A 19,088-nucleotide genomic window follows, 5' to 3' on the forward strand; every position below is an offset into this window, starting at 1 on the left:
AATATAATAGGCAAAATATATAATATTTGGCTGTGGGAAAAAAAACAGCACTACCGCTTCTGTCTCATGAGTTCTCACAAGCTGAATCATCACAGAACGGTCAAATAGTTCCCATTTACCATCAAATTGTATTTTTGCTTGAAAGGCCCAGATTAATCCATCTCTACCCAACTGCACCCACACATGAGAATACACACAAACACACATTATATTCATGAACAAACAGTGGCCTTGTCTGCAACATAAATCCCCCCAAGTGAGATATTAATATATTAATCCAATTCTATCTCATCTTTAATCTTAAATCAAAAGCATAGTAGACGATAAAGCTTGTGTCCCCTTTTCATTTTCCATAGTTAATATTTTAAAAAATGAGTAAGGCCTAATTTAGTTCTAAGTAACTTGCCATTTAATGGACCAATTAATGTAATAGATAAAAAGCTGCCTACATTTCCTAAATGCTCTGCTTTTACAAAGTACTGATGTGATTAATCACTTTTTTAACACTCTGCAAGAGCTGACATCATATTGTGTAATTACCTCAGGCTTTTATAGATCCAGCCTAGGTGTGTGTGTGTGTGTGTGCGCGCGCACTTGTGTGTGTACATAAGTGAAGTGTTTTTTTGAGGGACAAGCATTGTTAGAAATCATAATCTGCATTAGCAGTGTGTGTGTGTGTGTGTGTGTGTGTGTGTCTGTATGTGTGTATTTGTGTGTGCGCAAGGTTGCAATAGTGCGTATGATGGTGTGGCTTGTGTATGTGGCAGGGTGGGGGGTGGGCGGGGGGTGTCTGTCGATTATTTGTGTCACTGTTTACTGTACCGTAGAGTAACCTGTCTATGCCTGTATATTAGATGTCAGATGCTACATCACACAGAAAGACTATGAGGGCTGGCAGAGGAGACAAGAAACACTATGTTCAGTCTTTCTAAAAATTCAGCACAGGTACATTTAGGACTAGACTTGAGAACATATTAAAGGTGGGGGGCTTTTTCCTACTGGAAGTAAGTTGTGTGTCTGTTTTTAACAACTGATTGGACAAACATGGATGATAAATTCATATCCAAACTGTCACCTACAGTTGATTTTTGGGCAGGGATATACCTTGTGATAATTGGTAAGTACACTGCTTACTTATTTCATCCTATATCATATCAATTGCTGTAAAAATATAAAATAAAATATTAAATTATTAATATTTTGAGCTTGCATGGGTTATTTTAGTAGCCATGAAGGCAAAACCCATAAATGACCATTGAGAAATAAGCACTTTGTTAAACACTTTTCAAAACTATTTTTTGCCTGCCAGTTTCAGTCTGATGAGCTCCCCATTTTTATGCATACAGTATTGTTAGATCCAGTTGGCAGAGTTTCTCTAACAAGCACTATTGAATTTTGATACCAAATAGTAACATTTTCAATGATATTTTGTTGAAAGTTATGTCCCCTTTCCCCTCTTTTCACAGGCTGAAAATGAGAGCTTTGTATCTCATTCACGTTGGTTTTCATGCTATCTTCAGTTAAATTGGGCTTTCATTTAATTGTGTTTATTCATATAATATTATTATACAGTGCATAAGCTGTAAGTGTATTGTATTTTAAATAAATTGATGACTGTGAGGTTGATAAGCCATCTTTTAGTGTTACTTGTTACTACGTGTGTGTGTAGTGAGCTGAATTCAATGTGTGTGTGAGTGTGTGTGTGTAAATGTATACCTCCAAGGGAACTCTTGTCACTTCTCTCTCACTGCTTCTGGTGTCACTTTGTATTCCCTGAATGGCTTACAACTCCAGACGTCTGTACTTGGTCGGCTGTGTTGCATTCTTTTGGTGCTGTAAAAGGTAATCCAGTGCCCAGTTACAGATTCAGCCAAAAATCCATTGTAGGGACATCTGAGGTAAAATTAGGATCAGTTGTCAGTGGGGACATACATTCATTAAGCAGCTGGATTTATCAAAATGCAGTTAAGATAACTGTACCAGAAATACTGAAATAGGTTACACAGTAGGATTGTCAATTAATATTACAAACGTAATGGAATGGCGAACAATAAGAAATAATTAATATTTGTGGAAAAAAAACATCTCACGAGTTCTCACAAGCTCAATCTTCCTTAAAAGGCTTGTCCCTCGTAATCCATCTGTCCCCCCCCCCCACACACACACACCCACACATGAGAATACACAAACACACATTATATTCATGAATAGACAGTGGCCTTGTCCGCAACTTAAATCCCCCCCGGAGTAAGACATTAATCTATTAATCAAATTCTTCAATTCAATCTTAAATTAAAAGCAGAGTAGACGATAAAGCTTGTGTCCCCTTTTCATTTACCATAATTAATGTTTAAAAATAATTAGTATAGCCTAAATTAGTTTTAAGTAACTTGCCATTTGATTCATCAATTAATGTAAGAGATAAAAAGCTGTGTTTACTAAATGCTCTGCTTTTACAAAGTACTGATATGTGATGAATCACTTTTTTAACACTGACATCGTCTATGACTTTCATTATTCTTACTGCGTTATGAGCTCTCTCTGCCTGTTTCTCACACATGCAGATACACACACACACACACACACACACACACACACACACACACACGACTCTGCTCTGCTTTTCTCTTTGTGACACCAACAGAGAGAAATAAACACTCAAAAGTCTGGTTACACTTGACTAGAGTCGATGCAAGTCTTTCAGAACACTAGAGATATTTCCAAACATATCTAGCAAAAGCATACAGGCGAAGAAATGCACAGTTTTCAACTGCCCAGCTCGTAGTTCATCTCTGACCAATGTCAGTGAAAAATGTGTTACTTCTATTTATAGTCTGCTTTCTATTCTGTGCTACAGTCATTCAACATAGGCATCGTCTGCACTGTTAATAGCAAATGTAAGGTCACTGACATTGTAAGGTCACTGACTTTGTAGGATCAACGACATAAAAAAGCTTGTATCTTTTAACGATATATTGTGAATGTCCATACAGATTTAATTTCAAGCACAATAAATTACCAGGACCTGTTATCTAAGATAAAAGCCACATGTTGTGCAGCTGCTGGTTTACAGAGCTCAGGGCTGTGGCACTTTTTAGTTCAAATTCAAGCACTGACAAATAATCATGTTTAAATCTCACAGTGAATATAGTATGCAAGTTATACTGTCAAATTATGCAACATGAATACAAACTGGATTACTATGGAAATAAATACAGCAGGCTGTTATTGATTAATGAACACTGAAACCTGCATTGATATTCTGTATGACTACTGTCAGATAACAGTAACATAGCAAAATATATTAACGTTGTAACACTAAATACGTGTCCAATAAATAAAATAAACCGCCCACAAAATATTGACTGCTTTAAGTTATACTGCGCAATTACAGTAAATTACAGTACCATACTTCGCCACAGTACTCCCCGAGTACAGTAAATATGAGTTAACTTAACTTACACAATATAACAGCTAACGTTAGCTAACGTTAACGCTACTCCATGGGAAGTGCAGTTAGCATTCGGAAAACGCTAGCTAACTACATTACCTTATTACTTCACAATACAAAAACATGCTAACAGACGAATGGTGTCTTTAGCAAGTGTAGACATTGACTTAACTCAGTAATAAACATAAGACGTTAATAACAGGGACTCGTACCTGAAAAGCGGAGTATTTTATGCCAAAGAATCAACATGTTAGAAGTAATTGAAGGAAGCTGCGCTCCCCCTACTGGAGACTGCTGGTATTACCTCTAACGACGCTGCTGGCAGTGAAACTACTAATAAAACATAAAAATACTGTAAACGCCAGGTAATGAAATATTATGCAACACTATTTAGAGTGATTTAACATTATTCTGTCATAAAGGCAGCAGTATCCATTAAAATAAGAAAAAAACCAAAACAATGTTTAGTAGCTACCCAGCATCAATTGGACTACAGTCAACGTTCACCCATGAATGCTAATGTTAGCTTCCTGTGTGCTGGATATATATATGGGTTTGGTAAAACAAAGTATAGGTCAATTTGTTGGGATCTTCTTTGTTCTCTAGTGCCCAAAACCGTGAATGAATGCAACCTTAAGGTTTGATTTAGGAAGCATGACTTATTACTGGGGCAACACTTTGCAGAGGTGTGCAGTGAAGATAATTCACATCCCCCACTTGTTCAACACAGATGGCTCCCTCAGTTAAAATAACCATTTAAGTACTACCAGAAATTGGCAATTTAACGTGTTCTAGCTAAAACTATGGACATTAATAATTCCATCCCCATCTCATCATGCTGTTCAATACCATAATGGTGCTTTAGTGTGTTATTCCCTTGCTACACCGCTGAGTTATGTCAGCTTATGTCTTCAGAGTGTCCTTGCCCACACAACCATGGGCCTCTTATTGTTCCCTGCCTGAAAAATCTGAGGGGTTTATGCACTGATGATTCTGGAGATTATTTGCCGCATGTTTTGCCACTTCATCAGATGTAATGGTTAAACCTGAACAGAAGAGTGATTATTTGCAGTATGACAAACATATCACAACACATACACACACAAGCACACAATCATTCACACTCTTGTTGATCTCCTGTGGCATTTGGATCACTGGAGATCCCTTGAAGTGGAGTGATCTGGAAGGAATGCAATACAGCATCTTAAGCGTTGTGATATATTTCCTTAACTCCTTTGGATGTTTCCATCATGGTACAGTACATTGCTTTTTTATTTCATCACTATAAACTGAATTCTTCCTTCATCTTTCCAAATGAAATATCTCAAAATGAACTTCATATGAACAAGAAAAACTTAGCCACCAATTGTAATCCGCAATTGCAGAAAAAATATCAAGCTTTCTGTTTACTTTTACATGACACAGCCAGGAGAAGCATTTTGTTAACATGTCTACTAGCATGTCTAATCGATGGTGAGATCCTATTAACCACAGAAAAAATGTACTGTTGGTTTTTACAAAACCTTGCAGGAATCAAGGGTAAAAGTGTACTTAAATTAATTTGTTCACTTAACTTTAAAAATAATTCACCTAGACTAAAAGACATTCATTGCCTATTAATGAAATGTAAAATGTATTAATTAACAGATGTTTTGGAGTAAAGTGCTCTGCAGGTGAGCAGACAGTAACAAAAGGGAAACTTAAGGAAAAGAATGTGAATTTGAGCCAGGAATCATTCAGCTGCTGCTCTTGATGATCTTTTCCTTTCACAGTCTGATATTAGAACATACGTAGGCCTAAATAAATTTAAGCAATGTTTAGTATGTGTTGAGTCAAAACATCAAGGTAAATGCGGGAAAGAAAACCATCTTCTAGAGGGATGATGAAGACCGGTCTCCAGGGGTTGAGCTGCAAAATGATGCTGCGAACCTCCAGGAGAAAAACAGAAAATTCTAAACAGACGAGAAACAGGACTAGGTTCATATAGCATTCACCTTGTCCATTCATTAAGAATTCCATTACTTCTTCCATTACAGATGAGTGCATTAGCAATCAATTTGTGTGTGATTTTTATGCACCAACGCACCAAGGCAAATTCTTCATTCTTCATTCTTAATGTTTTAACATCCTCTGCAGCTTTTTTCCACATCTGCAACGTTTGTGGCTTGGAATTATTAATGCAAGCTGATGACCACTCCAGGTAGATCACCTCGAGGAGAGCTTGTAGCCAATGTTTTATTGGTAACTGATGTGGCGGAAGACACCTTAAAACTATAATTTTTTTTGCTGCAGTCATGCCAGCCAACCAGAGTTTACATTCTACCTCAGCAATCTTGAACCTGGAGTCATCATTTAAGAGAAGAAGTGCCGGCTCCAGTGGGAGTTTCCTCCCTGTTAGATCAGACACCTTATCCACAACTTTAACCCAGAACCTTTGTACATCTGGACATTCCCACAGGACATGCATCAATGTACCCATAACACCCTGATTACAGAATGTACAGTCAGGATTGGGAGCTAAGCCCATTATATGTCTTTTATGTAGTGTTAAGTAGGTCCTGTGACAATTTTTTAGTGGATTAATTGGTGATTTGGGTTTTTAGATGACCGAAAGACATTTTCCCACACAGTATCCCAATCAATGGTCTCTGTTCCTAGATGCATATCTGCCTCCCAACATCTGCTTTCGGGGGATTCTGCAGGGATGTATGGTAGGAGATTATTATAAATATAAGAGACTATTTTCTGATGGGGAGCCTTCTCCATCAGTGATATTAAAGGGTGAATCCCCAAGTCAACCCCCCAAGGAACCTTGAGCGAATTAAGCGCTGACCTTACTCTAAAATAGAGGAACTGTGAGTTTCTTGAGATACCGAAATGGGACATTAGATCGGGAAAATCCAGAATTGCGTTTGGCCCGAGATATCCCCCAGTGTCCAAATGCCATGCTGAGCCCATAATTGTGAAATGAATGGTACGCCACCCGTCTGTTGGCGTTATGCCAAATAGGGGAGTGTTTATGCCATTTTGATTTAGAACCCATATATTTCTCTACATTCACCATAGTTTGTATTACATATGATATTATCGGGCCAAACCATTTAATGCAAGGTTCTTTCCCATTCCAAATGAACTTTTTAAGCTTTGAGTCAAGTTTCTGCCAAAAGCCCACTGGGGTTGATAAAGGGAGCATAGAACTTACAAAGTTTATACCTGGGAGCACATTCATTTTGATTGTAGCTACACGGGCAGGCATTGATAAAGGGAGTGCTGCCCATCTCTCAAGGTCATCCTCAATTTTTTTTAAATGGAAGAGTAATTATTTTTCGCTATTGCCTAGATACAGGGATTTCTATACCTAAATATACTGCTTTTTGTGCCACCGGTATGTAGGATTGGATTTTCAATTTCTTCAGATCTGTGTTCAACAATAGTAGGATCGACTTCGAGTAGTTAATCTTATAACCAGAAAGTGTGCAATAAACCCAATTCTGATTCAGATTCAGATTCAGATTCTGATGCTACTTATAAAATTATTATACTGTAAAGTAACTCTTGAAGAGCTCCAGCAATAACTGACTATCATTTTTTTGGTTGCCAAAGGGTCTATATGTATGTTTAAGGGTGTATGTACAGTACTGTATATATGCTACTTTTTCTGTGAGTTTAGCTACAACCACAAAACCATTCAATGAGCTTTATTGTATTTGATACAAATCACATTTAATGTGCAAAAAGAACATTTTCAAAAAAGCCTCTTAATTTTCAGCTATTACTGTCAAAAATAATGTCTTGTTGTTTCATAATGATGACAGACAGTTCATGAATAAGAAATGACTGCATATAATTTGTGTCAAGGTTGATCTGGGAGAGAAAGTTCCATTAGGACTATAGAGGGACAAAAACTTTTTCACAGATTGAAAGGACTATTCAAAAATGAAAACATGCCAGCACAATATTGCATGTTGTATCAATCAAATTTCCATAAGCTTATGTAAGAGAGAGATATTATATAAAGCAGGTTGAACCCAGAACACACCAACCAATCTCTATAATGGAGTAGACGTTAGTAGTAATTTTGTAATTATGCTCCAATATTTTTTCTATTTTTAGAATACAGGAGTAAAAGAGATAATCCTTCAAATATATTATCTTTTAATAACCTCTTAAGGTTCAAATCATTTAGATTTTTGTCCATGTTGGCAGTTTATATAGACAGGACATATGTTCTCTTACGACATCATGGAGAAAACAGTTTAATCAAATGCACGTAACATCAGCCTTGGACCATACACAGGTGGAATTCTGCGTAAAGGCTATTTTCCTGAACATTCACAGTCAGACCTTGAGCTTGTGAGGTTTATGCTGCACCTATGATCAAAGTGAGTTTTAGAGGTGCTGACAGGCAGATTCTTTAACTTAGTGAGAGTCAGGCTAACTGCTTTCCTCTGTTTCCCAACTTTTAAGCTAAGCTAACCGGCTGCTAGTTGCAGCTTTACATTTGGGCAGGTCATGACTTTGCCATCCTGGGGGGAAAAAATATGGCTATAGTGGTATCAATCAACATCTGCATACATTATTTCCAGCTTTACAGTGTTTGCATCTCTCTTTAGGGATAATTAGTGTGGTTTTGAGATGGAACTGTAATTGTTTTTCTACCCTTTTCATATTCTTTCTTACAGCCATTCTGTCCATTTTGGGGAATGTGGCAGTCCTAGTGAGCGCAGCTCATCGCTTCGCCCTGCTCAAAGCTCCTGAGCTGCTGACAGTGAACTTGGCTTTAACAGACATCGGCATGGCCCTCACCATGTATCCACTGTCCATTGCGTCAGCTTTTAACCACGCCTGGATTGGAGGTGATACAACTTGCCTCTACTATGGTCTGATGGGCATGATCTTCAGTATAACCAGCATCGTGACTCTGGCTGTGATGGGGATGGTCAGGTACCTGGTAACGGGAAGTCCACCCAAGACAGGTAGTGTAATCTGAGCTGGGATTTACAGGCAAGCAGAGCAGTTAATGAATACCATTTGATATGAGGAAATCAATGCTTAAAGTCAGCAATCAATCTTATCAAAGGTCACAGGGATGTACCTTCTGATGAAAAGCTGGGCACCCAATGCAGAATAAACCCTTTTTTATAAACTGTAAGCTTTAAGATAATCATCTATTCTAAACCTGTTAAAAACGATTGAAAAAAGAGCTTGACTAACTTCTGGTCAAATATGTGTAAAGCCCACCGACCAAGCCTTGGTTTTTTAGAGGGGTTGCTGTCTTCTTTCATCCCTTCACTCAGTGAGAGCTTCATTGTTGTCAGCCAATTGATTTTAATGGGATTAATGAATAGCAGTGCACACAGCTTGGTTCGCTGAATAATAGATACAACTGATACCATAACTGACATTTACACTGATATTCATGTTTCTCATCTCTTACCATGAAAGCATTGCATAGATATATTATTGTGACTCACTTACAAATATACAAGCTTCAGTTTGTGAGCTTATGACACCACAAGACCTCAATGCCTCAGTAGAAGCATTGTTAGACAGCAGCCTCACAACATCCGAATGTTATAGCAGCCTGCATTGATGTATTAGTCTGGCTGTTGCCACAGGCACAACATACAAATGTGCAAGGATAATAACATAATCAACTATAAAAGTTTCTTTATGCAAGGAGCCAAGTGATAAGCACACTAAGCTAACTGTTTTGAAAGTATGTCAGTGCATAAAAGTAATTAAGTGGGTTAATATCTGCAGATCCAAATAAGTAGGGGTGCTCTACTAACAATATACTGATAAGTACATAGAAATCCTTCACCAACAGTATGTTGATAACTCTCATCACATACTGTATGTATGCTGCTGATAGTTTCCTTTGTGACCTTTCATTAGTTGTGCATAGAAATACAATATAATCAATCAAACTTCAAAATAACACTTATACATAAGAGCCTGCCATTGTAACTGACACAACAGTGTGTCAATCTGTGCCAGTTTGCAGTCCAGTCAGGGTTAGAAATAGCCGCCGGATTGATTACTGACTGCTGTAGATAAGTGTAAATTGATGTGGTTATCGCTGATCAGTACATCATTAGGATGCGAGTTGCCAGTAAATACACAAGGGAGCTTTGAACCAAATGTTATCAATGCAGTTGCCTCAGTTGGAGGCACTATAGTCACAATAACGCCTGTACACAGCTCTCCTGTAAGCTCTGAAAAACTCAAAGAGCTTAAACATCCTCAGATACCCACAAGTAATGCTCTGATCTGCTGAAGATTAGAGGACTATAGTCACAGCATTAGCACTGGCTAGCATCGGCTGTTTCATTTTTGCTTTACAGTCACTGGCTCAGATGTTCAGCTGTATGGCAACTAGCTGGTTAGTAATTTCCAGTCATATTCATGCAGATCTACAGTATCCTAGACCAGTATCCTTAGGAGTTCAGTCTATATTAGACAATTTCACACTTCACAAGGGTTTAAGATGGAGTTATAGCTACTTCTCCAGGCTGCATGTAGGACAAAGGGGTCGCTCAAAATACTGGAAGGTGTGCACACTGGCTATGCTGTGGGACTTCGTCCGTACCCACAACACCCTTCTCTGTGTAGGTCAGCAGAGACGTTTACATGTATAATATTTTCAATAATTAAAATAATAATTCCAGAATTATGTCAGTATCAACCATCAGTGCTAATACAGGAAGACACTTTGGAATTTTCTGTCCTATATGTAACAAGGTAGAATGAACTGCAACTAATGTTCATCTTTACATTAATTGTAACCATAATCATTCCCTAACCATAATCAAGTTGTTTAATGATATTCTAAAATGCCATCATTTGAAATAGATTGGGGGCATCAACAAAACAACTCTTGGTATTAAAATAGGGTTTAATTTGCTGCCACAACTCCCTCCATCATCCCAACTACCTCCTCAAATACAGAAGCCTTAGCATATATACTGTAATGCAAAGTAGCACAGTATCTATACCAATCACAACAGTGCAACATAGTGAAGTGAATTTAAAATCTGTTTGTGCACAGGTATCAAGTTCCAGAGGAGAACCATCAGTATTGCGATCAGTGGGATCTGGCTGTATGCTATTTTGTGGGCCTTGTTTCCTCTGCTGGGCTGGGGCAGCTACGGTCCAGAGCCGTTTGGACTTGCCTGCTCGATAGACTGGACCGGCTATGGGGAGTCCCTAAACCACTCCACATTCATCATGACTCTGTCTGTACTGTGCACATTCCTCCCCTGTCTGGTCGTCCTCTTCACCTATTTTGGTATTGCCTGGAAGCTGCACAGGGCCTACCAATCCATCCAGAGCAATGATTTTCAATATGGCAGTGTTGAGAAGAGGATCACTCTTGTAAGTAAAAAATTATCACTAATTCCCATGAAAAAAGAAATCCTCAAATCTTAATGTTAGTTATTAAAATGTCTTACTCCTTAAACATACTACAATAAGTCTGTAACTGGGTATGAAACAGTCAATTTAATACTGATGCCTCCATATGATCCACATAAACAAACAAGATCAGCGAGAAGATAGTTACTCTTAATGCATTCCACTGGGTCGAATTCAGTCAGATTTTCCTTGATATCAGACTAGACGAGGTTTTTGTACACAGGGGCTGCCAAAATCAACCCAAACTTAAACTTTTTCGTAGCTGCTTTAACTGTAATTAAAGACAATGAATGTGTGTTCAGCTGCAAAACTTTAGTACATACTGTGTTAAGTGTAATTGCTGTGTAAATGTAGCACAAGAATAAATGTGGAATTGAAACCAATGCAAAAAACACCAGACATCAATGAAGTGAAATACTTTTACTTTTTTTATTGATATTTGTACCCACCTAAATGAAATATCATGGCAAGTATCAACATTCCAATTGAATTAAGTAACCTATACAAGCAATATATATATCATTATTTAATAAATACATTTCCTTGATTCCTTGAAAAATCTAATTCTCCAAACTTATGAAACACTAATGTAACAACACATACAAATATGTCATGAAATTTCTTGTTTTTATCAATTTTTCATATATATGAATAAAAACAATATATATATATATTTCAAGTGTATCAGTAGAACTGTGATCTATCCCTTCAGGCATGTAAATTCAGATTGTATAACATAAACAACCTCAAAGCTCGGAGATATCTCTCAGCAGCAGTCCTGTTTACTTTATTCTTTTTTATGTGCTTTCAAGCGGAGGCATATTTAGATGTACTAGATAACCACATCTGTTTTCTTTTGAAGATTTTCACACAGCTGAATCTTTATCACATCACGCTTTTGTTCACAGGTGCACAGCTCTATTTGCTTAACGTAGGCATTAAAGTGATTTCAGAGTAATTAAGTTAATTCTGACAATATTAACAAAGTCGATCTAATTAGTGCACAGAACATAATTACCGCCCCGCCGGAGTCCCCCTCCTCCTCTCACTTGAAGCAGCTTTACAACAGACAAATAAAGTTCAAAATATTGCTTTGACTGCATTCTGAGTGTCGACCCCTGTGAGCCAATTAACTTGCACTACTGGATAAAGACAAGTGGAATCACAGACCGTTACACCAACAAACTGAAAAGACCAAAACCAACTCAGCCCTGGTTCCCACCAAGGTGTAAACCTGTAATGGAATAGTTTGACATTTTAGGAAATATGGCTATTGGTTTTCTTGCTGAGATTGAGAATATTGACACCACTCTCATGTCTCTATAGTAAATATGAAGCTAGAGCCGGCGGATAACCAGTTTAGCTTGGGGCGAAACAGTTCTGTCTAAAGTACTTTTGAATTTTATGGAAGCCAAGAAGGGCCATGCTTGCAATATTTATTTTAACGCCATTATCTCAAGATTACATGGTAATTTATCTTGAAATACCAAGTAAACAAAATTTTGTTGAGTTATTGAGATAACGAGATCATTTATCAGAAGAAAAAACTTTTTCCCCTCAAGATCATGGTATAACTTGGATAACTCAAAAATGAGTGTCTGGTGCGTTTGATCACACCTGATTTCGAGCTTCAAAATGGCTGTCATGATAGTCAGGGAGGATTCATAACTGAATTTACTGAGTTGTTTGTCAGGGCTAGTTGACTGAACCCAGGAGCAGACACACAGACCAGATGGACGGTTTAAGGGTCTTTATTCCACATGCACACACTGGGGGGGATGAGGGGTGGCCACGGCAGGAACAGGCAGGTGAAATGGCAAGAGAGACCAGAGACACGGAGGCACAGGAGAGCTGACTCTGGAAATTGAACTGCACACGAGGGTTCCTGGAGCACAGGAGAGAAAAGGTTAGATGGAGGAGCTGGCGCAGAAGGATCACAAATGGACATATAGTAGAAAGGTAAACACAAAAGGGAGCCACAAAAGTTACCACTAAGTTGGCTGAACAATCTGCCGATGAATGGGAGGAAGACCAGGGTTCTTGAAGGCTGAGGCTGATGAATTGATTGAGCGCAGGTGAGACAGCACACAGATGAGGTGAATAGAGGCCGCACCCTCATCAGGCACACACAGGGAAGGAGGAGGAGCAAAGGGAGCAGGAGGGGAGCAGAGCCATGACTAGGACTGCGTTTCATTAATCGTTCAACATGCCCTCGTTCACTTGCCCTCGGCACTTGCCCTCGGGGGAATCCCCGCCGCCATCATAAGTGTCGTTCCAATTGTCTGGAAAACTGAAGTGAACTTGGTGAGACGGACCCTCGGAGGGCTGAGGGAGCGAGTGAACAACGATGGTCACTCCGAGGTGGATATCACCCACAATGCATTGCAGTTTACGTCATTGCCGCTATAACGCCGACGGCTGCCAATGAGTAGACTCCAAGGGCAAGTGCGTTTCATTTAAATCCCCCGCTCCTCCCCCGCCCACTTTCCCTCCAAGCTCCAAGTGGCCTCCGTGCGACGTATGCTGTTACGTCATACCAAGGGCTGAGGGTAAGTGAACGAGGGGAAGTGGAACTACTGATGAAACGCAGCCATTGTTGCCAGGAAAAGTGATTTATTAAATGAGCCCCACTCTCCTTGCAATGTCCAGATTCCTTTCATTCACCTTTTCCTGTTTGCTGGCTCATTTTGGTCAGAATGAAAATAAACTTTACTGGCATGCATTGTCCATTACATTATGTTGAACCAGTGCTACATCTACAATATGCCATGTATGCATGCTGGCATGGCACTCCAGATCTCTGATAAACATACATAAGCAATAAGAGGAAAGAACCTCTTGTTTTCTCGTGACAATTTTCTCAGGATAATGAATTGGTGCTCTTGAGATAACGCCATTTAGAAAAATCATCTTTGTGTTACTGTTTACTACATTAGCTAGGCAGCCAGTAGTCCGCATTTAATTCAGCTTTGATTCACATTTGGTGGAATACTGAGTATTTATGACAGGAGGATGATATATCTAGGATAGATAAACTGTGAGAACAGAGCAATGATTTTGTCTCATATGTGTTTCAATAGTTTTTGGACTACAACAGATAGTGGGATAAACTCTTTGTTGGTTTTGGTCATTTCATGGGGTATCATAAGAGTAATACTGAATATCACCAGACTTACCTAAAGGTCCAGTGTGTAACATTTAGGAGGATCTATTGGCAGAAATTGAATATGATATTCATAGATATGCTCCCATTAGTGTATAATCACCTGAAAATAAGAATCGTTTTGTATTTGTTACCTTTGAATGAGCCTTTTAGACCTACATGGGTCACCTTCCATGGGACTGCCACTACCGCTCCAGAACAGACAAACCAGAACACCAGCTCTAAATAAGGCCATTTGTGTTTTTTGCGCATTTCACGACCACCAGGAAGAGGAAGGGGGGCGGTGACGTGAGGGAGTTCCAATCTGCAACTACACCACTAGATGCCACTAAATCCTAAACACTGGTCCTGTAATACATTTATGCCCCTCTCACCCCCCTAACAATGCCAGGTGGTGTTAAGTGGTTTTAGGACTTCACCTATATTAACTACCAACACTGTGCTACTGAAAACACTCCATTATAGATAAAGAGTCTCCTTCCTCCTTTGAGAGAGAAATCGTATCACTCCCTTGATTCAGTGCGAGGTGAATGCTGGAATGTTGGTTTGCTAATGTGATCTGTAAGCCCCTGGTGTGGGCCTTATCTAAGCGTTTTAATTGCATTTCGAAGTGTGTGCATGTACTTGTGTATGTAAGTGCATATTCATGAGTGTGTGTGAATTAGAGAGAGTGAGGGGGAAAGGGTTTGGGACTTCACATACTAGACATTTTTTTAATCTGTCACTATATTATTATTGATTCTTGAAATTAAATGAAAAGGTTAGGCCGTCTAAGCGCAGGATCAAGCTGCCTAGATATGAAATCAATGACAAAGATTGATTCTGAAAGTGTTTTTGTAGCAGATTTTCTTTGTGAAACCAAAGGTCATAATTCTTCTGATTCTGATTGTAAATCTATCTGTGGTCAAACTTTGGTCAGGCTGAAGGCAATGTGACTTCAGGAAACCTAGACAGGCTTGACAAAGATCAGAAGGGAAAGTGTTTCACTTATCTACCAATTGTGCTTGACAGAGTTCGGGAGGTCAGCAACGAGTCACCACTTTTACACGTCTGGGTTTCTGAGAACACAACAGATTTGTATGCGTAGACACAAAAAGCCCTGCGGACACGGATGTTGAGTGTGTGTGTTTTTGTTTGTGTGCTCCTTCTGTGCCTGTAACATTCATTTTCACTCAGTTCTCCCACATGAATGCTTTTCTTTCTTTCTTTTACCATATAGGTCCCAATTAATTATAATGCTGTCAGCTCGAGCTGGATATAACATGTTCCATAGATCACATAGGGGGATTCATTAGTGTTGTCTGATTATCTGAAAGTCCACCTATTCACTTACAGAGAAGCTGGCCATGTGAATACAGAATAAGGGTGCTTATACTCTATATTGCTCTTTCTCCCCACACCACTCAAGATAGTTTTAATCTGTTACTTGTTCAGTGAATTCACTGTGTTGCTCTGATCTGAGCAGGATTATTATATCGCCACCACACTGCTGCTCAGATCACCTTAGGTTCTAATAAATAAATAAATAAACACTGTTTTACACAGAATAGTTGTTCATTGTTCATCATATGGAAACATTGATTATCTTCTCAAAAATCCAGGGGAGTTCTAGTTTGGTTTGGATGGTTAGTCAAGCATGTGACGTGATAAATTGAGTAAAGCCTACAGACAAACATACAGACCACTGACAGATCTACTATGCTTTTACAGCTTTTACATTTGCAGTTCATGCTCACGTGTGAATTATTAGTTTGATCTTTTTTGATCACTTAACGTTCCTTGATGAGAAGATAGGAAGATTGATGATGTGGAATATTCAAAAGGAGGAATTTATAGCTCTTTATGAACTGCATTGGGGAATTGGGAAGCTCCCATTCTCAGACTGTTGATAAACCTGTCCCTTTCCTGCTCATCAAGGATAATTAAGTTTTCATTCCTTTCCTTTCCTTTCCTTTCATATAATGTGACAGTTAAATCTTTCAGGTCCAAATAGATGGACTGTAGCTCATTCTGCCTGACTTCATCTGTATTTGAATTATCCACCTGCCAGAATAATTGCCTGCTGCTTTATCTTACCCACATAGCCATGAGACCACAATGATTTCTAATGATCACTTGTGACAAATTAAAGATAAAGACAGATTAAAATGCTGTAGAAGAACATTTAATAGATATTGAATATGTATCATCAAAAAAATTATTTCACCAGTCCTTGAAACAAGTTGTTAAAAAGAATACTATGATATTTTGGGGAACATAAAATTAGCTTTCTTTCTGAGAGCTAGATCGATACCACACTCATACATATTACACACACACACATTATGTGAGCTGTGCCCTCATCTACCTCTGCTGATGGTAGCTTCATATATAGCAAACAGATGTATGAATCGTACATACCTCAGCAAGATATCTAATGAGTGTACATCCCAAATGTCACTGTTCCTTTAAATTGTTTCTCAAATCAGCAGGTGGCTTGCTTTAAAATAAATCTATTCCTCCCCCTGCCAACTCTTCTTCTACTGAACTCATGTCTTCCACACACCCCTTTGTTTTATTCTCTTTTTCCTTCATAACTCTGCGCCCTGTTCTTTCATCTGCTCTTTTAATTTCAGATGGCTGTGATGATCAGTTCAGGTTTCTTTATGGCCTGGACCCCCTACGTGGCCGTGAGCTTCTGGAGCATGTTTCACTCCAAGGAGCAGAGCCGCATGACTCCATTCGTCACCCTGTTACCATGCCTCTTCGCTAAGAGCTCCACCGTATACAACCCTTTCATATATTTAATCTTCCAGCGTTCCTCCCAGCACAAGCTCTGGCGCCTCCTGAGGCTGATTTTTTGTTGTTCTTATCAGGCCAATTCGTCTGCTGAAGGAGGAAAGCTGGAAGGCAATGTGGTAAGAGATTCTGACTGCAGCATTTTTGGAACTGGGACTGATGAAACATGTGTTGGTCTAATGGGAGCTCCTAGCAGCCAGTCTGGGAGTGAGATGATGACTTTGGGCTAATGTTGTTTCTGATGAGGCATTTTATGTTCTTATCCTGACCCCTTTGTTGGAGTTGTCAGGAATATAGTTCATTTTGGGATTTTTTTGCCAAGACTTAGATAAGAGGATTAGTGCCACTCTAATGTTCATGTTTAGCTTAGCATTAGGAGAATGACTTGAAACACGGGAAAACAGCTGGCTTGCTCTGTCCAAACTTACTAAAATCCAGGCTCACTAATTAAATCATTAAATTATGTGCCAGACAATTTCTTGGTTGTGCTAGCTGTTTCCCCCCTCTTTCCAGCATTGGTTAGCTCAGTCAGTAGCACTGGCGACCCATGTACTGAGGCTGAGTCCTTGCTGCAGTGGCCCAGGGTTCGAATCCGACCTGCAGCCCTTTGTTGTGTGTCATCCCCTCTCTCTGCCCCCCTTTCCTGCCTGTCTTCAGCTGTCACTATCAAATAAAGGCAATAAAAAGGCCCAAAAAAATAGCTTCACAAAAAAGTATTTGACTCAACACCACTGGCGTCTATAACTACAGTGGCCGCAGAACTCACAAGTTTTTGATTTTAGATAGAAATGGCTTATTCTAATGTAACGAAAACACAAAAGTTCCTATGTTTGACATACCTATGAATATTATATTCAATTTCTTCATAACAGAGGTATCAAATTTCTCATGTAACTCTCAACAAAGAAAGAACATTTTCTCAAAAGGTGGTGGATGAAACTAAAACGAAGATTTGGTCTCTTGTAGTTTTTAACAATTAAATTAGGAGGTGACCACAGGGGGAATAAGAAACAGAAAGTGTGGATTTTATTCCCAAAGAGAGTTGAGAGACAAAAAAGGAAGCAGAAGTATTTGTTTGTTGTGAGTGTGACCTTCCCATGGCCTCCCATTAGCTGTGTATGTATTTGGTGAACTCTAAGTTTCCCAAATCCCATGGATCCTCAGTGTACGTGCTTCATCGTTTCACCCCAGCATGCTGAAGTTAAGGTCAACTGGCGGTCTCAGAAAATGGTGGTTTGAATTATTTTCAGCATGATACTAACACTGCACATCTGTGACCTGCGGACTTTGAAGCAGACTTGTTTAGACTCATAGAAGAATACTATAGCCACTTATAAAGTTAACAGTTTTCCTTTTCATCCATCTGTTATCATTACATAAACCATACTGTTGAAAACCTGAACTTCTGTAGTTTTCACATTACACAGTTTTGCCAACAATGATGCCCATAAACAATGCAGCACAGATGGAGTGGGTTAAAATATTCTTTCAAATGAATATGGCCACAAGGGACATACTGTTATACCCACAGTTTTGTGCGTGTAAAAATGTATTTGGTTTTTCTATCGGATTATGCTAATTGGAGCTTGAGAAAGAAAAATAACAGCTTGCAGCATTAGTGTGTTTCTGTTCTGAAGACTGCTATACTGGAGGGAAGAATGGTTCAGATAATGTGAGCAACACAGTTGTCTGTTCTACACAAAAAAGGCAATCATAAAGCTTGGATAAAGGTTGATTTAATGTTTTTACTTTATGTCATGTACCAGTTCGGAATGCAAACAAATTGGTTATATATTGTACAGCTGAGGATAAAACGGAAAATTCACAATGCTGTATTATAGAATGACCGGAATAGTCTGAACACACATCTGTTAAACATGAAAATGCCCTTGTGTGAACTTGTTGCTGCAATAAAGAAAAATGCAATATATCCACAGTCTTTTGTTATTTCTCTTTTTTCCACCTCTTAGTGTGACATAGCTATGCATTCTATTGGTTTGTTTATTTTTTTCTATAGCTCACTATATATGAAAACATTTATTGAACCTATAGGAGCTCCGTTCTCTGATTGAAGCTACTGACTGAAACCAAAAGGGAAGACAAATGAACTAAAATAAACATAAGTGTTTTGCAGTTGATGAAAGGTTCACCCATACCTAAGGCAAACAATAAGCTGAACAGGAAGTACTACTGGGGGACATTATTAACCTGATCAGGTCAGACTTTTGCCTTAAGTGGAACTTCAGGTCAGTATAGGAAGTTTATTGAAATGACATTACA

The 19,088-nt window shown here is 38.8% G+C and overlaps 1 protein-coding gene across 1 annotated transcript; it reads left to right on the forward strand.

Annotated features, from left to right (window-relative positions):
• The first annotated feature begins 899 nt into the window (after positions 1–899).
• On the forward strand, positions 900–18,701 carry opn8a (opsin 8, group member a). Its single transcript, XM_051408883.1, has 4 exons — positions 900–1,117; positions 8,134–8,427; positions 10,503–10,828; positions 16,646–18,701. The coding sequence occupies exons 1-4, from the start codon at positions 1,045–1,047 to the stop codon at positions 17,036–17,038; spliced, it is 1,086 nt and encodes a 361-aa protein (XP_051264843.1). The 5' UTR covers positions 900–1,044; the 3' UTR covers positions 17,039–18,701.
• The last annotated feature ends 387 nt before the right edge of the window (positions 18,702–19,088 follow it).

This window comes from Dicentrarchus labrax, unplaced genomic scaffold (assembly GCF_905237075.1).
Source record: "Dicentrarchus labrax unplaced genomic scaffold, dlabrax2021, whole genome shotgun sequence".
Taxonomy (NCBI): Eukaryota; Metazoa; Chordata; class Actinopteri; family Moronidae; genus Dicentrarchus; species Dicentrarchus labrax.